The 24757-nt window shown below is 38.7% G+C and overlaps 1 protein-coding gene across 1 annotated transcript in view; it reads right to left on the bottom strand.

Annotated features, from left to right (window-relative positions):
• The window catches only part of CNTNAP5 (contactin associated protein-like 5), a 193692-nt gene that overhangs the window by 17847 nt on the left and 151088 nt on the right, over window positions 1–24757 (bottom strand). Inside the window, exons 16-19 of the mRNA XM_009996233.1 lie at window positions 24551–24721; window positions 22264–22482; window positions 13314–13553; window positions 12169–12393 (exon numbers count right to left, since the gene is read on the bottom strand). Of these exons, the coding sequence (XP_009994535.1) occupies window positions 12169–12393; window positions 13314–13553; window positions 22264–22482; window positions 24551–24721 (855 nt within the window). The remainder of the gene's footprint in view (window positions 1–12168; window positions 12394–13313; window positions 13554–22263; window positions 22483–24550; window positions 24722–24757) is intronic.

Raw genomic sequence — 24757 nt, 5'->3', positions numbered from 1 at the left:
CTGCCTCCAAGGAGAAAATGAATGCTGACAGCACCAGAGCCCTGAGTGAAGGGTCCTTCATTAATCTTCCCTGTTCTGAAAATCATCCTAAGATACCTCTTATCTCCTTCCACTTCAGCACATGTTAGCACAAGTTCAATTATTCCAACCATTGCTAGATTTTTGCAGAAGGCTATGGGCAAATGCTGCCTGTGGTGAGTGACAGGGACCAACTGACTGGTTGTCACTGAGAGGTTGTGTTCATGCTAGTTTAAATCTAGGACCAGTTTCAGTGTTTGCAGATGCAACTCGAGTGCACATCATGATGCAGCACCATGTCAGAGAAGGCCGTGGTACACCTGCAGGAGCTGCTGCTTCATACGCATGGTGCATTGCTCTCCTCCTTTTCGCTTATTGGGATGTTTGGCTTCTCAGACTCCTAAGAGCTGCACTTTTTAACATAACATTCAGTACATTCCAGATGAGCCCTGTCACTCTCCGAACTTTAGAGGGTAGAAACAAAGCTTCCAAAAACGAGAGGGAAAATGAGAATTAACTACTAGGATGAAGGCTTTGTACGTGATTGAGAGGGCTGCTGGATCAGGTGAGCCTTCAAAGTGAAACTAAAGAAAAAGGAGATAAAAGGCATCTACTTTCTCACACATAGTCATGGATGTTAGAGTGGGATTTGTGAAGAGATCAAGGTTAGTAACAAGTGCTAAATTATTCAGTGTGATACTATAGGTCTGGATTCAGCTGCCCCAAATCATACTGTGAAGCTCCCATTCCCTTATGGCATAATCAAGACAAGAGCTACTGTCTTTCACCATTAATGTCACACTTACAGGTCTGAACTTAAAAGACCACACTTAAATCTCAATTCTATTTTATGGTATTAAATAAAAGATGCATCTACAGGGAATAACAGTGTAAAAATGTTACAATCACTTTACTCTAGAAAGATGTGAGAAAAGAAGCCCAAGTGCAAGGAATTTAAGAAACTTTCTTCATACTTGCCATTAGGGCAGTAGGAAAGTCATTAATGGAAAGGTTGCCTGGCTCTGCACATCACAACTGAGATGACCACGCAGAATAAGCTGAAACTAAGATGTGATAGTGTAACAGATTGGTCCAAACTAAAAATCTTTAAGTACTTTATAAGCTGCTTCTAACCTGGAGCCTTTGAAAAGGGCGCAATGCAAAAAATTAAACAGGGCCTAGATTTGGTCTGTGATCTTGTACTAGTTGCTTGATTTATAAATGTGAAAAAAACTCCTCTTTTCACATGCTATGAACACACCATTACATAAAATCTAAATGGTACTACTATATTCAGGTGATTAACATAGCAGCTAGCACATCTGTGTTCAGAGAGAGTCAGCAAGATATTCAATCTGTGTAGGCTTTCAGGTGCTGCAAACAGGGATCTACCCACTCACTTAATCCTAAAAGCACTGATTTTAAACCAGAAACCATCTCTTCCATTTTTTGGGAGATAATGGAGGAGCTCCTTGACAACCATTAAGATCTTAACTTTCTATAGTGGTGCAATTTTACCTTAAATCATTTTAAAAGATCAGTGAATAGCATCTTATTTTATCAAATCGCTTTGAATTCCAATGGCCACCTTTTTTGCATGGCTGCTCTTCAAAACCATTGAATCCGAGTTGGCATTTTGCCTGAGGTCAAATTTGCATTAATATAAGAACATGGACTCCTGTCTCCAGAGGTGTTTTGGAACTTACCCCGCTGTAGCTGAGAGCTGATTTTGGCTCGTGTTCAGTACCAAAACTTTTCCTGTTTTCAAAGTACAGAATAATTTGTCTGGCAGATTCCATTGCCATTTTGCTACTTGACAGGGCAAATAAATGGATTATTAATTAGGATTGTTATTAAGGTTTTTGTTGTTTTTTTTTGTCCCCTGAATTTTGATTATCTGGTCCACTGACTTTCTCTGTTGCACCAGCTCAGTGTCACTAACTGCAAATAAAAATCTGCATAAACAAGTTCTATTCTCCCTCTTGTCTATTCTCTATTTTGCATCATTTTTTGCCTCTCAGTAGGGATTCACACTAATCATGGGCAGAGTGATTCCAGGCAGTCTTGTTGCAGTCATGCCTGTCATCCTTTTTTCAACTCCCCAAGTCTGAGCATGCACACCTGGAGTGGCATAATGCTCAAATGAGGCACTGCCTGTTGGGTTTTTTTTTCCTTCACTAATATATGTGGGATTGCTGGAGGCAATTTCTATCAAGTCCATAAAAGATGGAGTGAAGGAAAGAGGGAAGTATCATGTTTTGGCCTTGGGCTAGACAATTTTACTGGGCAGTGTTAGGTAAGTATTTGTTCTCACAGAATTATTATAGTCACCTCTTTCAGCTTCAAATTCTTCAGATCAGCATGGACATATGCTGTGCTAGCTCCAGAACAGCCCAAGCAGGGAACAGCCATAGTTTAGCCACAGTGTCACAGAGTGCAGCTTGGCCTCTTTGCTCCACTTCTGGAGGAAATTAATCCAGGTGGATGGCCATGCAACTGTGATGAGACCTACACACATCATTATGGTCTTCATTCTGTAATGTGCAGTAGTATAATCCATTACTGTAGGGCTGAAAGACATCTCTCTGCTGATATCAAACAGCTACAGAGCGATTTTAAAGGGATTCCTATGGGTCTCCTTATGCAGAGCAAAGTCCTGGGAAGCAGAGACCTAAGAGCAGTATTTATGCCATCTCATACTGGTGACTAGGTTGGTGACAACTTTCAGTGGTGACAGAGGTCAGGGTTAGTACTTGCTCGCAGTACACTAATGATCAGTGCCAGCATAACCAACCTCAGGCAGCTACAGGAATAGCACTGTGCCTTCAGACTGCTTCTAGCTTTTTTCTGAGGACAAGAAAGATGTAGTAGGAGCTCTTAAGTCTAGTGGTAATGAGAACATTAAAGTGGTTAACAGATTTCAAAGTGTTCAGCCCGAAGAAGAAAACATATTCCCAAACTGCACAGCATGAAGAGACACCTTGGCCATGATATTACATATTTTATGTCCAAAACCTTTTCTGATTGAACATGTCAGCAGGAGAGTTCTCTTTCTTTTGCATGTCTACAGCACTGCCTGAGTTAAATATCAGGAACATCTGGTGGCTTTGTGGCCTATGCCCACTAACTTTATATACATTCTGGACTGCCAAAGCTTGTGTTTGAAAATGAAATAGTAATCTATAGATCACTGGCTGGAAAAGGGAGCATGGGAAAACATTAGAGTGTTCTAGCTCAGGAAAAGACTTCCTGACTTGAAAGCTCTCACCCAGCGCTAGATATTTGGCAAAAAGGTTAAAGCTGCTCTGCAGAAAACAAAAAATAGTATATCAGGACCACAGGTCTTGAAGAACCAAACAGCAAGAAAGCGAATGACATACCCTTGGAGGCTGAGACATCTCTGCAGGACTTTAATATACAAAAACTAGTTTTAAATGAGCCCAGATTGAACCCAACATTTTTGCCAACTTCAACAGCACTTTTTAATGACTTAAACTGTCTGGAGCAGCTGGCAAGACATCTTGCACCACTCGGAGAAGCTGAAGTTAGTTCAGGGAGCACATGTGGGTGGCACATGTAAAACATACAATTTTATCACCATCATGTAACATCAGGAAAAATCATTTAAACCAGGGGAGCTGACAACTCCAATTTGGGAGAAATATGTTTGTATAAAATAATGAAACACTGCATTAGGAAGAGCCTTGGACTATCCCTGCACGTCCCACTGCCTCAGAGGCACACAGAAACAGAAGTGTTTAGAACACAACTTAACAGCTGTCTCAAACCAGCAGTCACCCTCATCAGACTGTAAGATATTAACTACACTACCACATTCCGCCTCAGCAGTCACGCTCAGCACTCACCTGAGCTATGGCTAAGAGATAAAATAATTAAGGAAGGCACCAATTAAAATAAATGGTGGAATACATTTGTGAGGCTATTGATGTTGCTACTATGAAAAAAAAAATAATAAAAAATTAGTAGCGTTAAAGTATTTAGCGCAGAAAGCCATTTGCAGCTTGTAAGGTGGAAATGTTAATTCCTGATTGCAGAACAGCACATGACAGTTTTCAGTCATCTGTATCCCAAAATAAATGTCTCAGGCAACTTGCACAGCTTCAGCATGACAGTGTCCCTCATCATAGCCTAGATATTAAAAATGGAACACTTGCTTTCTCAGTTAGGAGCAGCTGGCTAAGAAACCTGCTCCTTAATTAGCAGCTTCTCCCCAAGGATATTTACTCAGCAAATTTACCCTTCAGTGGAAGTGCCACTGGTGATTCAAAAGAACAGGGCCCATCTCTTCAGCATCCAGTGGCATTTAACTAAGAAAGTACTTGCACATTTTTAGGAGGTGACTCCTGCTATTTGTTTTGTATGGAGAAAACAGAGAGATTAAACTGTTGAACATGTTTGCTGATATGATTAGTCAGCTATTACATTTGCTTAAATGACACTGTTTTACAGGGTTTAAAAAAAAAAATAAAATCCACTCCTCATTTTTTGGTAATCTGTCATGGTAGTGAAAAAAATGATGCTTATTTGAATGTCTCCCACTCTACATTTGAGAATTTGGGACTTAAGGATCAATTCAATCTACTCTATATTAAAAGTTTCACATTACATTTCTTCAATTTAGAAAAAAAGCGCCCTGCCAAAAGCCCATAAAGGAGCCTATCTGTAGGCTCACGACCTCAGTTCTCTTTGCAGTCCTGCTAGGCAGCTGGAGCCAGATTGAGAATGTCACTTAAACATCAACAAATGTAGCAAGCTCCCTTACGTGACTGACAAATGTGTTTAACCTTCCTAGACATCTCATTCCCACTAGCTGCCAGTTGGCTTAACATGAGCTGACCAGCAATTAAAAAGGAACTGGCAGATGCTTCTTGCTTCAAAGCTAGAAATTATTACAAGTCTAAAAGATGACCCAGAGGACCACAGTCACAGAGCTCATCATGCACATACTGAGTAGCTTAAACACACAGTGTTTTCCAGTGATTTTAAGGGGAACACTCATCTAAACAACACAGCCCATGTCCATGTCGATGTGGCTGGGCGCAAAATGGAAGCAGGGCTAACCCATGGATGTAGAATAATAATCTGTCTCTTCAGTTTAGCTCACAGATAAGCACACACAGGAGTGTATTTATATACCCTGGAGGTGATGGACAGAGCGCTGCACAAATTTGGGATCTATCAGCTTGATGACTGCTGACAAATTGTCTTTCTTCTTTATGTCACAGTTTATCCGTTGGTGAAACAGATTAATATTAATGTTGTTTGGAAAATTATATGATATTTCCAGGTGAGCTCCAATTTTAAAATATATTATTAGTCATTATAATTATCTCTCCACTCCTAGATACATCTTTTTGGTGAAGGAACTAGTTGCTGTTTCTTTCACGTGGTGATTCTACATTAATTTATTCCCCCCCCAAAGGTGAATATAAATTTAAAGGAAAGAGCAGACGGCATCAGATACAGCTACATCTCCCTGAAGCCACCTGCTTTCTGATGGTGAGATCTATTCTGGTAAATTTTAACCTATGCTGTTTCTACACATTCTTTGGAATTCTAAAGTCCCATTCAGACCCTTCATGAACAAAAGCTATCTGCATGATACTTTTGGATCTGATGTTCTGATTTCTCCTCCTGTCTTTCAACACACACTAGATGCCATAAGTATTTTCATGGTCAGACATTCAGTAGGCCCTACGATTTACTCACCTTTGTGTGTAGGACCATCTCATCAGGCTTTTATCTTACACTGTACATTTCATTTAAGACTAGTTTAACAGCCAGGTTGGCAGGAAGAGCTTTTGTTCTTTACCCAGTGAATGAAATAAGAAGTATCATGCTCTGAATTTTATTCCAGAAGTTCAACTTGGCTTTGTAAATTATGCATCATCACTAACTCTTTATGAACAGCTTGCAGGCAAAAAAGACTGAGATCCTCTGTTGTGATACCCTGAGGAATTTATACCAACCTGCCCTCACCTAGATCCTGGCTCATGATTTCCATTCTTTTCCTAATATCTTTCAACCATTCCTGTTTCAGTTTTGGCAGTACAGATAACTGTTCAAAAGCAAGAACTTGTTTCACACTGACCTAACAAATAGCCATAATGCTCAGCAATGAGAACATGGAAAAAGACAGCTTGAAAAGAAAAAAATGAAACTATCAATTTGAGCACTACATGCTGTCTGTGGAGCTGGAGAGTAAGCAATAATCTTTTCACTAAAACTAGAAAAAAATAAAATCATATGCCTCTCTTCTCAAATCTTCTTTTCCCACTTAGCTCATAATAAAGACAGAACTTCGTGGATTAATAGCTTTCTGAGTTTAATGATCCTTGTTTGTGTTGAGCTCTATGGACACTGCCTGGCTGGTCATGAATCTCTGGGAAATGTGCTGCTCTTATGACCAATAAAAGTCCATCTAAGCACTGCCTAAGTTATGCCAACCTCTGTAACTGGAGAAGCTGGATCCTTTAACCAGTGACTTTCTCCTGATTACAGTAAACTCTCAAGATCTGTGTTTCATAACAAGTCCTGCTACTGGCATACTAATAACTAACTCATGTTCTTATGTCATCTTATGGATAAAATTAGAGGAAGAATGAAACACTTACTTAGTAACTATCCTAGCACTAAAACTATATAATGGTAGTATTGTGATGATTTTTCTGTAGCAAAATACATGTTTATACATATATCCTTTCATTACTTTACCTTCAAATTCATAATGCATTTTGCAGTCTGTCACAGAATCATAGAATGGGCAAGGTTGGAAGGGACCTCTGGAGGTCATGTCGTCAAAATCCCCCCTCTAAAGCATGAACACTAGGGCCAGTTGCCATGGGCCATGTCCAGATGGCTTCTGAGTATCTCCACAGTTCTCTAGCCAATATGTGTCAGTGCTCAATCACCCTCACAGTAAAAAAAGTGTTTCCTGGTGGTCAGATAAAATCTCATGTATTTCAGTTTTTGCCAACTCTCTCAGCACTTATGGGTACATCCTACCAGGGTCCACAGACTTATGTACGCCCAGTTTGCTTAAGCATTCCCTCATCTTCCTCTTTCTCCAAGGGTACATCTTCCTTGTTCCAGACTTATCTCTTATTCTCAAACTCTGATTCCTGAAGGCCAGTCTTGCTCATAAAGGCCAAGGCATAAACACTCAATTTCATCAGGACAAAAATCCATTTCATTATCCAGCCAGCATATCTGCTATGTTATGGGAAAATATGCTAATAGGGATAATACGAGAAAGACAGAGGTTTGCTTGGACCCAAGTTCTGCTGGACTACAGCTCTCACTACACAGCTCTCTACATCCACAACACAGATAATTCACAATTTAAGAACAGCTGAAGAATCAAATCAGTCCTCAGGGCTAAAGGTTTTGGTAAAATGGGTTCTGAAAAAACCCTCAATTCTGAATTACTGAAAAACATCTATATACTTGCAGCATCCATTTAAAGACAGGAGTTTGTGACCCTCTCTTTCCTCCCCATTCAGCTCCACAGAAATCCAACAATAAAAATTACTTTATAATGGCAAAATTCAAGCTAGGAACAACATCAACATCTCCTCCAAGCAAATGACAATGTTTTCTTCCTAGCTGATTATCTGCAGCCAGTGGTCTGGGGGTTTATGCTAGATACCAGTAAGTTCAAAGTCAGCCTGTATATATACAGAGCACAGATCAATTATTAACCATATGCTCAGCCTTTCCTGTTCAATGTAATCCAATTACAGTTCCCCTGTTTTTTCCCTTGTGGGTCTCCAGAACACCTCTTGACCCTTCAATACAAAAAGCAATCTCCATGAGTACAAACATGTCCATGAATTCAGCTAATAAGACAGATCTTTCAGTTCTCTTCTCTTAGAAAAAAGATAAAGAAATCTGCCAGAGTGCTTGGCTGAATGTTGACGCTGCTTTCTCTTTCAAGTTAGTCTTGCACAGTTAACAGATTTAGAGTGTCATAAACTGAAACAAAGAAACAAACAAAAAAAAGGAGGGCCTTGGGCACCAAGTACACCTCTTCCCTCAAAGACTTTTAGAATTTTAACCACAAACTCCAATCTGCATTCTCATTTTCTGTGAAGCAAGACTTTACAGGACAGAGCAGTGGGGTTAATCTACATCCTGCTGCTATATTGTGTGTACCAGAGACCTAAAAGAAAAATTACTCAAGATGCTTTCATTTGTACTTTTGTCAGTGCTTTTTCTTTGTCTTTAATCTTTCCTATGAAATTTCAGCATCTTGCTTTCCAAAAGAAACTTGTGATGGCAACAGATAGTGTATAGAAATAAAGAAAGAAAAGGACTCAAATTGTTTAGTTTCTTATAAGACCAGATAATACATAGACACATTTTCAATTGCTGTAGGATAGTTTGAGATTCTGTCTCTTTGATGCTGGCTCTCTGCTGTTTTTCTAGATTAGGAATCATTGTTTTCACTGAGAAAAAAATACTTAGGAAAGCATTTTCTAGACAATATATCTAATAATATTCATATCCCATTTCATGACTTGCAGGGGAGAAGGAAGAATGGAGACAGAAGAAGCACTAACAGTTTCTTCCTTATCATTTTTCTTCCTTATCAATTATTGTCTTTAGGGATCAAGACAAGTCAATTTTAATACTAAGATACTGGTAATTTGGTGAAATAATGTAAAATAGAAAAAATGTACACTAAAAATTTAGCCTGAGAAAGAAAAATCAAACTTTTCTTCGGCAGTAGTGTCCCATGATGTGAATAACATGCTGATTGACACACCGAAAAGACTAATTAGATCTCTTTACCCATTTTCTTTAGCTTTTTAATGGGCACGTGTAGTTTGAAATTTCTGCAACACTAATATTAAAAATGCACAGCCAGTTATTACAATACTGCTAATCTTTTGGACATGGGATCAATGGAACTATGTGGCCTTTACATATATACCCATCCACATTCACCCATTCATCTATATACAATACATACATAACTATTTATACATGTAATTTGAAAACAATGGGTCCAATATGTAGGACTGGGGAGGAAAGGGGAATGCTAAGTAATTCTATACAATTTTCAAAGGCACATATATGATTTAGAAGCCTAAGTATTAACTAATGGTGGATAGAATCCCTAATTCTTCTTAAAAACATCAACTTTGAAAGTTTACTCAAAAGCTGTCAGGGCACGAGCCAATTGAGCAGATTAAGAACAACCTTATGATATAGATAAGTTATTTAGGTGGGAACTATTTCTAGAAGTATTAGCTGCTGGGCACTACAAAGCATCTACTTTTAGAGAAGGAGGTAATCTGTATAGATCTGGAATTATAAGCTTCTATATTTATATATGGTGGTACCCAGCATCTGTCAAAACTTTACCTCCTTCATGAACCACCTGCTCTCTAAGGCTCCAAGCATGGGAAGGGCTTTCTGTGTGGGCAGCATTGATCTGTGTAGGTAAAGTCATGACTGGCATAAGGAGATTTTATTTCCTTTCGCAGACCGGACATTGGGTCAACTCTAAATGAATAACTTTACTACTATAATTTGGGTGTCTTAACCAATACGTACTGTATCTTCTAATGATATGACCTTCTCTACAGACTGACAGTGCAAAGTGTGTTTGGGTTAAATATGATTATTTATTAATTTTACTGAAATTAATTCGCTTTACAGGGAACATTTCACACCTGACTGGATTAGACCACACTACCTATACAAGGTCGTTTTCATGTAATCCCTTTTCAGTAAAGTCTAACTATGAATAAGCCTTGCAGACATTTTCACTTATTTTATGTTAAATATTTAACACAGGAATTTTGAATTACTAGAAACATTCTTCTCAGTTTCATTTTTATTAACTAATAATTTGCCTAGTTATTTTGTGGATAATAGAAAATGGGAATAACAGGATACATGAGTAGTAGCTTGAAAAATACTTACAAAAGGTGAAGAATTTAAGTATACATAGACTGTTCCAACATAGTTTCTGAGTGAATAAAAAGGGACTTGGGATTATAGCAAAGAATACTAACTGCTCACCTCTTAAGTGAGAATGCCCATTCCCATTTCATGAGGAGCCTAACCTTTATTTAACCAATCAGTTATCCAGCAGGGACCTGCTTAGGTCTTACTATACGTTGTCAGGCTAAGCAAGATTCCTTGAAAATGACCCAATAAGATAGAAGGAATTGTGCTCACTTCTAATGCTACAAAGGACGTTATTATTCATAGTCTAGTAACTTTATGGCAAGCAGAAGCCTATAAGGGGAAGAAAAAGCAACATATCTGAACAGTATTTTCATTGGAATAATTTCAATTCCAACAAGACTAAAAAATAACAGGATATGAGTTTTAAAAAATTATTATAATTGTGACAAAAGACAGAGAATATACATGATTAAAAGGAGCCCGACATCTCTGCAACCCTTTAAACTATTATTTTCATTTTACAAGTGAGTCAATACAGATACAGATCCGAGAAAAGCACCATTGTCTGAATTGCCTGACTGTACTGAGAGCTGCTCCATCCTAATTTCCAGAAGCAGAGAACCAAAGTGGAGATCTGCAGATGGTGCAGCTGCCAAAATGCACAGCTTATCTGTGTTTCTGCTGAGCTGCGACAAAAGATCCCAGTGTCCTGATGCCAACCCGTTCCTCAGCTACCATTAGAGATTCTTCCCTTCCAGAACCTCCCAATTATAGCTTGCTGACGACTGTATTTCATCAATAAAAAAATAATAACAATTAAAAAAAGCCTCATATTTCTAAGCTTATTTTACACTACTCTGGCAGCAGAAAAAGTGATTTAAGTAAAGATTACATTTTTGTTCACTTTATGGCTATTTTTGATTGCTTCAGTGGCATCAAGAGACCCATGTCTAACTGAGAAGCAGATTCTAAGGTGTCACCTCAGCAGGGGCTCTTTCACCCTCGTTCTATGCATTATAATAGTAATATATGTGAAAATAATACACACATGCCTCCAAGAGCACATGAGGGATGGGAATCTGGGACTGGACTGGAGAAGAGAGAGCAGAGAGGATTTACTCAGTAGTCCCATCACCCTGCTGTGAGTTTTCTTGGGGGAGATGGGCCCAGGCTGATACTGTCCCAGACAGCCATCCTGCAACCAGAGACTTGGATGCTCATCTCATGCCAGCCCTAATGCAGGCCACATGGCATAATAAGGAGAGAAACTATTGCAAAGCACATAGAGAGAGTAAAACCTTCTCTTTTTTTTTTTCTTTTTTTTTTTCCCCTTTATAGTTTGATTTGATGGTACTTGAAAGCTTAGCTATTTTGGAATTTGCAGGGCTTCAGAGTGGTCTGGGTCATTCAGTCAAATGCACATATTCAACATAGCATTAACTTTCTATTGTTCTGCCACAGGCTAGTGACTCACCAATATGCTTACTCATCACTTCCAGTGCTCCAATGTCTGAATAACTCTTGAATAATTCAAACATCCCTATTTATCTATGATGATGGTCATCTGGAATGAGTTTTCTGAAAGCACTGAAAAGACTCAGGAGCCAGATGAGAAGATGTGGGGTCTGTGCTCCTAAAATTTTCATGTTTTCAGAACCTACTCACACCATGCATTTTTTAACAGTAAATGGATTTACACCTCATGTTTTACACCTCATCAGCAAACCTAAAAAACTTTGACATTTTTTGGCTTTAATATTCAGGTGTATTGGCCATGTTCCATTGACACTCCTCAATGAAGAGCAATACATGTGCCAAGACAGAATGCATAAGATATTTCTGCACCAAGCATTCTTGTACATTCATGGTATTTCTCATTCCCTTATCTTAGAGGCCTAATGGATCTCAGTGTGGAATAAATAGCAAGCAACTGCTATTGAACAGTCTTGCCAAATGAAAGTCAAAGCACATTTTAAGTCCTAACAACAGGATTTTTCAAAGACTTGAATAGACAAGCATAGCACTGAATGCCAAATAAAGAGACATAAACAAGAGTGATGCCCGCTTGCATGAACTGAAAACCTTGAAGTTGATAAAGTTGCAGACTCAAAAGTGTACTTAAATCAGTGCAGAATTCTCTACTATTCTCACAACAAACTTAACACAGTTACACTGGTCTCCCTTTGGTAGCAAATCAAAAGTACTTACCATTCTTGGAGAGAATCACGGCCAAATATTCATGAAAGTAGGTGTTGATGTACAGCAGAAGGCTTGGAGTATGTGCCGTGACAAAGCTAAATGCAATATTTTCCTTGGACATGACTGCATCTGCATAAATGGCAGAGCTTGAGGTGCTTGCATTTTTTGTGACAGGATAAGGTTCTTGGAAAATATACGTTACAGACGTGCCAGCTTCAAATAATGCAGAAACCTCTGAAAGCATATATAAACCAAGGGAATAATTTCAGCTATTGTATTTTCTGATATCCCAGAAAAGCATGGACACGAGTTGACTGTCCAGGAGCAGAACACTGCAGAATGTCCTTGACCCAGCTGACATCACTGTTCCTTAATTTGGACTAGCAGCGTGTCCTTCCTTACAGTGTATTTGTATACCACAGAGAAGGGCAGTGTACGGAGACAGGCTACATTAGTGCCTGTGGAATCAGAGCTCCACAAGATGGCACAGGCCAGAATGTTTGTCAGCCAGGTAAATGCTCAGTTCACCATCTTCTGACAGTTGACATGTAAGGCAATATTCTATGTCTTCCCCCCACAGTAAAGACAATATTTTTGTCCTTTCCAGTCTCCTTTTTAAACAAATTAAAGCAATACATTGACCCAGAGACAGTAAGTAAGGGAAAGCTGTCTTTGGTACCTCCAAAAGAAGAGAAATATTCACCTGTGCATGTTCAGGTCCTGAGAACTCACACTTGTGTTTTCAAGAAACATGACACAGTATGGCCACAAAATACACAGATGTGATAAAACCAGTTTTTTTCTAATGTGAGGCACAGTATAGTCAGGATGGTAATAGCTTCAGCTGGAGACTGACTGCAAATACTTTTTCCAAAAAACAAGGCTCCACCTCTACAGCAGCCTCTCCTGACAGGACACTATGTGGTTATTTATATGTCTCTCATAAGTGCCAAATCCTCAGTTCATGTGAGTAGGCAGTGTTTCTGATTTTAATCACTGAAGTCAACAAATGGAGGCATTGTAGCCTGCTTTTGGCAAACACTTAATACTGATATTAGAACACCTTCTTGTAACACGGGGGACACCCAGCTGTCATGGGTGAAACTGTGCTGAAATTCAGAGACCACTAAGGACTGAGGATCAAAGTTGCCTACCTTCCTTGCAGAAAGGTCCTTCATATGCTGAGCTGGTACAATCACAGGAGTAGCCATTATACTTCTCCACACATTTTCCTCCATTATGGCACAGGTTACCATAACTGCTGCAATGTCCTGGACATCCGGGTTTAACACCAGGTGTCATTTTAGCTCTCTCTTCAAGGTCAAGTTTCTGTCCATTTAAATGCAGAGATCGAATGCATCCCAAAAAGCCCTTTTGTCTGGAAGCTGTTCCACCTGAAAAAGAGAAAGGAGAACATGCATTAATTGGTGAGTCTACACAATAATCAAAGCCCTGAAATCCAGTCCAGAGATACGGACATGAATCCACAGATTTAGAAAATATTACCTATTATATTTCAGTGCATCCAGTGGCAAAAGATGACAGATGGACAGCCCTGGAAACTAAAGGTCTCTATTTATCTTTATGAAAGGACTAAAAAGCTGTATATGACACTTTCCTGTTGCCATTATTCTCTTTCTTACCTTATCTACTGCCCTGTCTGGCATTTAAACTGCAAATTCATTTGGGAAAAAGATTACCTTAGTTATCATATGTCTGCAAATCACCTGATACATGAGAAACCCAAACCTAAAATGTTCTTCTTTTTTTTTTTTTTTTTTCTGTTTGTTGCCATAGTACAAATGACACCCTAATCCCAACAGCAGGTGAGTTACACATGCTGATGAGTCCAGCTAGTGGGGATGAGTCATGTTCAGCACCAGGCCTGCTGGCTGAAGGGCAATTACTTGAGTCAGAATTTATGCATGACTGCCCAACCTGATGTTGCATGTGAATGCTTGTTACAGGCAGGAAACATGAGTTCACATCACAGTTGTGTTATTTATTACAATTGTTAAGCACAATTGCATTTCTTCTTGAAGATCAGAGCTCTATGGGTCTGCACAAGAGGGCAGCTCGGTGTCTACAAGCTACCTAGCTGCTTATATGCCCAATGAAATTGCTAACAGTGTTACAATGAAGACACTTTTTTCTTTAAGAGGTGGTCTCTGAGAATAATGATGATTGCTAGAGTCCTTTGTGAAAACATCACCATTTTTCTTATCATAGACTTTGTTTAACTGTTGCCAATGTTTTGCTTTTAAAGATACTGCAATTTTGATTGCTGCTAAGAGTCTAATTCTGGTTCAGGAGTTATCAGCATTTGTAGGCTCTGAAACGCTGGCTTTATTGGTGATTCTCTTGCAAAAGTAGTATGAAAGATGTTATCTTTTCAAATTATTCTTCTGTAGAAGTTGGGTTTATATCAAAGTGCATGAGGTGAAACTATACATATTTTGAAAAGTCCTTGCAGAAGAGCATCTGTTTTTTTTCCGCAAATTGTTTAATTAAAGCAAAACTTCTGCAAACTAAGAGAATGAAGCAATGGTCTGAAAAGCTCAATCTCACCAAAATCCTGTTGTTCTGCTATACCGTTTTATCAAATTTTTCTTCCTGGTGCACTAATAGCAAAAAATTCTAGAATTGATTTAGAATAATTGAACTATAGATTGTGTGTGTGGGACAGGTTTATTTCATGCTAGTTTTATGATGCCTTTCTCAGAGAAACAAATATTTTCAAATTCCTCTTTAGCCAGCTCTTTTCAGGTGATCAAATATTAGCTTACTAAATGTAAAGGCCTTCTGAGCACAGGAATTGGGCCTTTTGAATTTGATGCACTGTGCACACACAATCCTCTTTGGAGATGTTTCTCCAAAACCAAACAGGCCATATAGAATTTTCAGTAATGTCCAAGTAAGTAGAAATGTGATTTCTCCCTTTGAGGGTACTGGTTACTCTGTCTTCTTTTGCATGTGAGGTAAGCAAAAAAATTAGAAGGATATAAATGACAGTTTCCCAGCCTCTTCTCTCTGCACACGTACAAATCCCTGCTGTAACATTTAACAAATGAGTACAAAGTACTGCTAACTATTCCCCAGATTTCATGTTCATTGCACTACCTACATTCTTAGTGGTCTCTAAAGCACTTTGAAAGGCCATGTAAAGTAAGTTTTTCACTATTCTCCTCTTATAATTTCTGGAAGTACAGAGCTTAACAGGAGAAGTTTGTATGATCCTAGATCCACACAGTATTGATTAACTAAATATATGTATCGTTTAGGAAGATTTCTTCATTTAATCAGATCTTCAAATGCATTACTGTAAAGAGGAGAGAAACTGAAGTGAAGCACACTAAACTCTTCACCAAATTAGGCTTTGCAGATTCTTCCTATTCTAATAGGCCTGTTAGATGGGACGATTTAATGAATGCCACCTAAGTGTTTTGTTCAGGAAAAGAGATTTTAAGATAAGCCCCAGGACCAAAAGTACCACTGTTAAGGGTGTTCTTTGCTGAGTGGAGGTGACAGTCAAATGAGCTAGTGCTGGTTTCAGCAAGGTATTTATCTGGCTGAATTTTACAACAGCTTTGGGGAAGGAAAAGAGAGACTGAGAGAAGAGGGCAAGAAGCTCACAACTGAGCATTCACAGTGTAGCTTAGTGACGAGATTGCCTAAATAATTCAGATTCTATCAACGAATTGAAGATTTGATTCAAAATGCAAAGGACTTTTTGTTGGCAAGAACTTGATTGGGAAGGCAGCATGAATAAGTATTAGGAAAATTCTTGCTTTATGTAGCTTACACAAAGAAAAGAGCATGGGAGGATAAGAATTATAATTATTGTTACTCAGGAGTAGGAAAACTTGCTATGATATTCCTGGTGTACAAAGCAGTTAGGATATATGAGGAGTTAAGCATTAATTCCTCCTCCTGGCCTCCAAAATACCGCAAGTGTCTACAGATTCCTTTAAAAACAGTAACAGTAAACAAAGTATGCCCATTCTTTTTCTCTCCTTCCTTTTCTCTGTGTCCCAAGAAAGTTTCTTAGATGTTGACTCTCCATGGTATGTTGCATTTGGACTGTCTACGACAGGAGATTCAGTCAAAGATTCCTGAGTCCCTTGCTCCCAAGACAAAACAAGGAACCAATACACTGAATTTTGTTAGTCTCCTTAGCAAACCAAATGAGTAACACAAAAACTTCTGGTCAAGGCTTTATGCATCAAATTAACTTCCTATGATTTGTATTTTGCCTCTCTGATTTTACCAATCTGAGCATAAATCCTGTTCTCAAAGAGGTCTGTGAGGATTGCGTTTCTCCTCTCCACACTGGAGTATTTTCATTATGTTTTCTCCACTAGTACAGACAGTTTCATCTCAGACTACGCCATAAGAGGAGGTGTGACACACCTCCTCCAGGACCACAGGGATATACCAGGAGACAGCTGCACTATCCAAAACCATGTCACTCATTTTGAATGCAGAAAATGACTGTCCATTGAAAGGAAAGATTTTTGCCTGTCACTTCGGACTATGTATGTGCCAAAATTGCCTGTTGCTGAGCAGTTTTGTGCAACTGAGATCATTTAGCCTGTACATTTGTTTGGGATTTGCTGCTTCTCAAGTAATTTTTTTTTTTAAGTTAACAGAATAAACATAGTCAGGTACAAGGATATCCATGCTGTAACTAAGGACTATAAAGCAGCCTAAAACAGCTAGATATGCAAGACCCACTAGAAGAAAGTAAGAAATGGTTTTCTAACTCCTTTAGGCTGCTTTAAAATCCAAGCTTGTATGATCTGAAACTCATTTCTCCCTTCCACTTTGCACACACAGAAAGCTATCTCAGAAGCCTACCATATACTCCATGTGTGCCAACATCAGCCTTCAGCAGACTTTCTGTCTCTATTTGGAGTGATTTCAATAAGTTTAGCCCTAGAAAAACTCTTTTGGTACTACGTAGATAAATATGTACGTGCCCTGTGAGTCAATTATACATTTAACACAACAACTAATCATACAAACATTACTTAATCTGCTCTTTTGTCTCTTACTGACTGTGCAGAACTGCTTCTCCATAACAGAGAGGGAATAAAACAAGAATTGCAAATTTGAATCCCATTGCATTGTGTTGTTATGGATGAGGAGGTAAAAAGAGAGGGATTAGATTTAAACACCTCCATTTTGACTCCCCTCCTTTTGGTTTTATCTCCAGGCAAATCCAATAAGAAGGCAGCCATTTTCTGTGATTTATTTTGAACTGCGTGTGTAAGAAATCATCACCGCACTTGAATCTTAGGAACATCAGGAAATGACAATTTCTGACACATGTTATGTGGCATGGTGGCCAGAGCAAATGCTCCCCCAAGGGGAACATCCCCCAGAAGACAGACATGCAGGACAGGCGCGTCATGCAAGCAAGATGCCAGAATAGCAAAGACCACTGGATCAAATAATAAGGCAATGAAAAGTGGCAGTGCAAAACTGTGTGAAGAACAGGTGCTATGGCAAGAAATGACACCCAAATTCCATTATTTCAGTAAATACAATTAATAGTATGAGCATATGGGAAGAAGGATCTGATTCTCAGCTCTTAACAATTCCTTTTATATAATATCAATATATAAAAGAGACTTTGGGGTAAACAGAAATCACTACATTAGTGCATCTTTCCAGGACATGTAAAACTCGTGAACTTCTCTATCTGCAGTGTTTTACCAGCTCCAGGATGAAAGTATGTTTGGGTGCAGTAGTGTGCAAATAATGGATTACAGCTACTTTATGCTTATCAAGGCCAGAAGTAAGTGAAGAAGCTTTTCCACAGATAGTACTGTTAATCCAAGGAACGAAATGTGAATACATGCCCAACATAGACACATACCCCACAGAAATGCAGTTTAATAACATTAAACACACCCATCGTTACACCTAAGTACATAGAGCAAGTTGAAAATTGATTTTTACCCTAGCAATGAGCTAGACAAGCTTGGGGTCAAGAACAGGCACAACTCAAAATTATCATAGGGATAATGCAAGTCATGGTAAGGCTCCCAGGTTCTGCTGTAGTTTCTGAACATCTGCATTTCTCTGCTGGAATAAGCAACCATGACATTGAAACACTGAACTCACTGTCATATATCAGTTAGTATCCCTCTGAGACAATTCAAGTTCACATTTTTCACAGTCTTCAGAACACAGCTTTTCCTTAGTTCCCAACCATTGTTTTCTCCATCTAAAAGGACTTGACAGTTGTGATTTCAGGTTTTTTGCTTTGGTTTCTTATAAGAATATTTGGTCACATGTGGTGCATTTTTATCTCTGAATCCAGTCTTTTTCAATTCCTTACCCAAATTTATAAGAGAGAATACAATGTTCTCCCATATTTGAAGAAAACTGGTAGCAGAGTAAATAAGAGAGAAACACCATCAAACTCTCCACACAGGAAGACAGAAATGTGAAATTCATCCCTCACTGGACATAAAAGAATCTACACACCTAAAAGATAAATCATTCTCTGTGCTTAGTCATTGGGAAAATCTTCAGTTAAAGGCTAAATCTCCTAAAATACCTAAATCAGTAAATCTGAAGATAAACTTCCAAGGAATGTCAGGCCATCTTAACTCCCACCCTTATGAAGTATTTAAGGCTGATTAACTTCTTCACAAAGTGTCAGCATCGCCAGATACAAAGTAAATGAAGCACAGCTCCAACACTGCCTACAACTGCCTGTTTTGATAACACTGCTGGAGAGAGAAGGCTTCTGTTCAACCTTCTTTACCATAAATCATAGAAAAGTAAAAGTCTGATTGACAGCTGAACTTAAAAAAAAACAAACAAAGCAACCTAACATAAAAACTCAAGAGCTATATTATTATATTATATACAGTCTCAAAAATGTCTGGTTTTGGGATTAAGATGGAAAAATCTGGCCAATACAGAAGAAAATAACTCATTAATAAACCAAGCAGAGACAGCTGACAAGGAATTAATTGGTCCAAATTAGCAAAACTCCTTTAACATTATGTTATATGCCAACTGTCCTTGTAGTCAAATTTTACAAATGCCCAAATTTATTTTATATGTGTGGTTTACTGTTTATAACTCCCTAAAAGGGAAAGACACAAAACCACTTTGCATATATTGCATATAAGCTGATGTCTCTGAAGCAGCAGAAAAATAATAATAGTTTGAAAGCTATGGTGGATTTCCCTTTGATCATCATCATAATGATGGGTAATTAGGGGTAATGGGTGCAAATTGGAGCATAGGAGGTTCAAGGTGAATATCCGAAAAAATTTTTTTACTGTGAGAGTGACAGAGCCCTGGAACAGGCTGCCCAGGGAGGTTGTGGAGTCTCCTTCCCTGGAGACATTCAAAACCCAGCTGGATGCGTTCCTGTGTGATGTACTCTAGGTGACCTGCTCTGGCAGGGGGGGTTGGACTAGATGATCTTTCGAGGTCCCTTCCAACCCCTAGGATTCTATGATTCTATGATAATGCTGTTTGATACTAATATAGTTCCTTCATACCGAAGAATCAATAAATCCTTCCAGAAGACAAATAAACCTAATTAAATTTTGAGCCTTATTTATGAGATTTACTAAACATTTAGATTGATTCTGGAGGACAATCAAGAAAAAACCAAAAGGTTATATCTGAATGACAGGGTACTTACTCCCAGTGTGGAAATAAAGCTTTATGTTTAAGTGCAATGAAATAGGGAGATTCAAGAAAAAAATAATATTTGGAACATTTTAAAAATAGCATATCATGTCAGTTATATAGATTATTAGTCAAGAATATGCATACTAATTGTGGAAACCCCTTAATCACTGCCAGTAAGCAGAATGCTATAGAAACAAATGTGCTGCAGATTATAGAGGGAGAAATATTATGTGCTGCTGCTTCATTTCTTTTTACAATGTTGTTTATGCATTTAGTTTTCAGATGGGATAAAATTCACTCCACATGGTTCAGGTGCTAAATCAGCTCCCTCCTATTAGATTTTAGAACGAGAACTTCAGTAGAGACTAATTATGCCACATCTGTGTATCACTGGACTTCTGCCACCTTTGCCTGAATCACTGGGGACAAATAGTCTAAGAATCAGAAGGCTGCCCAGGTTTTTATCTCTTCTTACTGCACTTCGGAAAACTCAGTAAGTCATAGACTTCAATATGGTAGAGCTAAGGGCAAAAAAAGCACTACTAAAAACACAATGATTCCTGTCACTTTTGATCAGGGTTCAGTAAAAGCATGGATGGGCAACTGGATGCCATCTGTTTAGGGTGCAGTGAGAAATTAAGTAACTATTACTGTAAACATTAAGTACAGTCAGAAAAAAAATAAAATAGGTTGGAAGTTACTGCTGGGGATCAACTGGTCCAACCTGTTCCTCAAAGCAGGACTACATTCAAATGAAGTACAGATTCACTTCTCCATCAAGACCAAGGGGACTTTTCTACAGAGCCACTACCCCTCCACACAATCCCCAGCTTCTACAGATGCGTGAAGCTAATCTGTTCCAGGTCCCAGGCTTTGCATTTCCTTTGCTGACAAGAGTTCCTGTTGGCAAATTTCCCTGTTGAGGTCCTTAACTACCATGGATTTCCATGATGCAACACATTGATATGCCACTTAAAAACCACCATCAAGTTCATTTAAGTAATCTGTTTAATTTTCCGAGGCAGAGAAGGAAGTTCATAGGCAGATACTGCTTTTCAGATGCAAGATGGTAAGCAGCTGATATATATGATATACCTGATAGATAACTGAGGATAAATCCTTCACTCCTTTAAAAAGACACAACCAAAAATTTGCAAAAGGCTACCCAGTCATTAAATTCTCTTAACTTTTCTAACTGGAGTCAGTGCTTTGGCTAGTTTTCTCTGATGTTTCTAAGGTGTCTTAGCAGCCCAGCTCTACTGCCTTCAGGTCTGGCCTCCTGCACAGTGTGTTTTTAGGATCATCTTAGCATTTGAGAAAGAAGTGATTAGCAGTCAGCTTCACACCAGAAAACAGAAACCTTGCACTGTGACAGTCTTAAGCCTCCCTTCTGTGACTTCTTCCACAAACTTTTCTCCAGCTGAGTCCATCAGAGATCATTTTAGGTATGAATCAACAGCTATGCAGGAGGGACTCCTGGCCATTGATACAGATATAGAGATATATATATATATATAAACAGATACATTCAGAGCCTGGCAGCTCCTGCACACACACACTATAAAAACCGCAAATGGATAACCCAAACTCTTATTAAATCAAAGGGTGTGGATACACGGTTAAACATTATTAAAATAAATTGATGGATTGAGGTTTGTTAGAGCATTTCAGTTAAGTAAGAGAATGCATTTTAAAGAAAGAATCAGTAGTTGCCTGAGTGGCCCTGAATAAGAAGCAGGTTACAACCCACTCCATCACTGAGAGGATTACTCAGAAAGACAGTGTTTGACTGTGGAAAAGGGAAAAGTCCCTTTTTAATCCCTGATTGTATTATCAAATACAAGCTGGTCCCAATCTAGTTTTTATTTGCAAGGCAGATAGGGAAACAAACAAACTCCATGCAAATGAAGATAATTCCCCCCCCCCCTTTGAAAGATCCCCTTCAGTTAAAATAACTGTGTGCGTTGACTGTGTACAGAATTCTCTCACATGTACACTCTATGGCAAACAAGGGTTTTGACAGGCACGCTTGAATGAGCAGACTTTGAGACTGTACTATCATCAGGATTTCCTCCAGAAACTTATATAAAGAAGTTGTGCCCTTTACATTGCATCTAAAAAGAGAGATCACTTTTCCTACAGCAAATTACACAGCCAGTGCTGCACAAGATGAAATACTGTGAATTCTTTGGCAATAAACATGTTTCAGGCAACCTCAAACCCTAGAAGTACCATCTCACATAGTATGGTTAAACTATGGTTACTGCTTTGAGCATGAAGGCAGTAGTTTGGGTTTACTTTTATGTTACCTATGCAGCAGTGGAAGAAGAGAAAGCAGAATCTGGTCCCCATATGCAAACCTAATAGTGAAACAATAGCATAACCAAGGTTTGGACATAGAAATATTGTATATATTGTACAGAATTAAATCGTCCCTACCTACAAATAATTGGCTGTTGAGCTGCAAGCGGAAATGCCCCTCAGCAGGTGCCTCCAGGACCTTCTTGGGGAGGCTGTCCACCTGGAGGGAAGTTTGCTTGAGGTTCCTCTCTGCTCGGACGTAGTGCCACTGGTTGTCATTCAGGGGTGTGGGAGACTGCACAGTGGCTTCCGTGGGGCCATTCCCAACATCTATGGAGAAAGTGATCTCTTTCGGGGCTGGAATAGATAAACAGATGTGAAGAGGAAGTGAAGATTTGAATTAAATTGTGGTCTTGACATCAAGAAATTTTACATGAATACAGGGTCCATTAATTTCTATGTTAGCAAATAGTACAGCTTCGTTTACCTCCAGTCTCCCACACAGCAGCTTATACATAAATCTAAGCCTGCAGCCTCACTGTTTGATCTCTGCTGTGATTATGCTTGGCTGTGGGTACCCATCTTTTTTTTAATAACAATTACAGTGCTCTAGAAATAGTAGGTTATTCTCTTTTTGAAGTGCTAGAAGTCACACAATAGTAGCGAAAGATTTTGGACAAATAATGATAAGACAAGGAAAAGGAAGAAGGAGCTCTTTTTGGCTAAATCTTTCAATGTGTGTGTACTTAATTATAGAGCTTGGCTGCAAATGGTGGGAGAGAATCTGACATTCATTTGTCTGAATAAGCCTGACCCAGGAAACAAGAAAAAACAGGTGAGCAAAACTAGTTCATTTGTGATCCTAAATTAAAGAGGCAGATGTAACACATGTTCAGAGAAAGGCTCGTAGAAACAGGACAATAATTGAAAAACAACTGGCCTGAAATAGGCCAGAACTTTTTAACACTTTTTTTTACTGATTATTTTTCCTCTTCTTAAAATACTAAATGCACCAGAAAGTCCAAGATCCACAAACTGCACAACCAGAAGGTTGTGGATTGAAAATTCATAAAAATCTGTTATTTCAAGCCCAACAAATTGGATAGTTCTAGTTTTGCAAGCTGCTTCTTAGATAGTTAAGATAGGAAACACTCCACAGGGATAGACAAAGATCTATTCTGAGCCCCTACATCTGCTAAAAGGCCGTTTCCCTTCAAAGCAGCTGGTTTGTGGAGCTTCCTTGATAAAGGGCCTTTAGGCTGCAAATTCCATCTGGCAGCAAGAAACACAACACTAAACTACTACTGAGAAACTTAAGTTTAAAAGACAAGACTCTCCTCAAACTTTTATATAACTCTTTTGTCTGCGAGTACAGATTTAACACACCTACAAAAGCTTTCACTAAACAATCCTCTTAGTTGTTTGCAGTATTTGTTATATTTTATACCAAAATGATATTTCTACTTTTATATCCTGAGAAGGAAATTATGTACACTGAAGTACAACCAAATTGGACTTTGATGTGCAATTAACAGTAAATCATACCTCATTACCTTGTGATAACAGACCATGCCATTTACTATTGGTTTAATGAATCGAAGGCCCTAGGGCCCTGTTTTATTAATTTTGATGTTGGGGTTATTATAAGCATATTATGAAATTCATAGCACTCGGTTTGTTTTTCCTAAGCTTGACAGAATTTGTAATACAGAAGTCATATTTCATGTGAAAGCCATGGTACCTTTCAGTGACTAATAAATATTTGAAGTCATCAGCAAAGGAGTGAAGTAAAAACTCACTAATTAAGTTCCCCACTACTATCCTTTACATACTGAGTAGCACTTGCTGTCACTTAATAGATTTTGATGTATTCAAGGCCATTACAACTGTGACTGATTTATCTTGCATTAGCTCCTGTCCTTCATAGACTCTCACTGTGTAGCTGTTCCTCTGAAACACTAGGGCTGCATCAGACTGGGTATGTTATAGTCATAGAATGGTCTGGACTGGGAGGGACTTTTGAAAGTCACCTAGTCAAACTGCCTTCATTGTTGCCAATGCAGAAATGAAAGCAATCATTGGAGTGGTTGTATTACATTTTTAGTCTTTCAACCTAAATTAGTCGACAGGTACATTTAACCAATATCTTTTTATCTAAAAGAGAAAATTAGTGTCAGTGTTGAAAAACATAAATTCAGTCACCTGTTTGAGAAAGATAAACCGAGGCATAACAAAATTAATTGTAATGACCTACGCAGGGAAATTCTGACAGGAGCGGTAGATAAGCCTAGATTAATGGGTCATCATGTCTTCGTCTTCTCTTCAGGCACCTCCAACCATCTCAAGAAGAAAATATGACTTTCCCACTCCCCTGCACCTGTCAAATTGGGCAAATATACCAAGATTTCTCCACAGTGAAACTTACAGCTTATTTCAACTCGTATGAAGTCTTTCATCCCAAGATTTTCCAAGAACACACCAGAGATGGCAGTAGTTTTGAAGAAGAAGGAGATGTCTGCGCTGACTTCGGCGTGGAAGGTGGGGAAGTGCAGATAGGAGGCCTCCGTGTTGAAGGAAGCGGCGTTCCAGAACTGCCCTGCAAACACAACCCCCTTCTCTATAGTTAATTGGC

Source organism: Chaetura pelagica, unplaced genomic scaffold, assembly GCF_000747805.2.
Source record: "Chaetura pelagica isolate M959 unplaced genomic scaffold, ChaPel_1.0 scaffold3, whole genome shotgun sequence".
NCBI classification, from domain to species: domain Eukaryota; kingdom Metazoa; phylum Chordata; class Aves; order Apodiformes; family Apodidae; genus Chaetura; species Chaetura pelagica.
The sequence above is the reverse complement of the archived record's forward strand: the minus strand, read 5'-3'. Positions and strand labels throughout refer to the sequence as shown.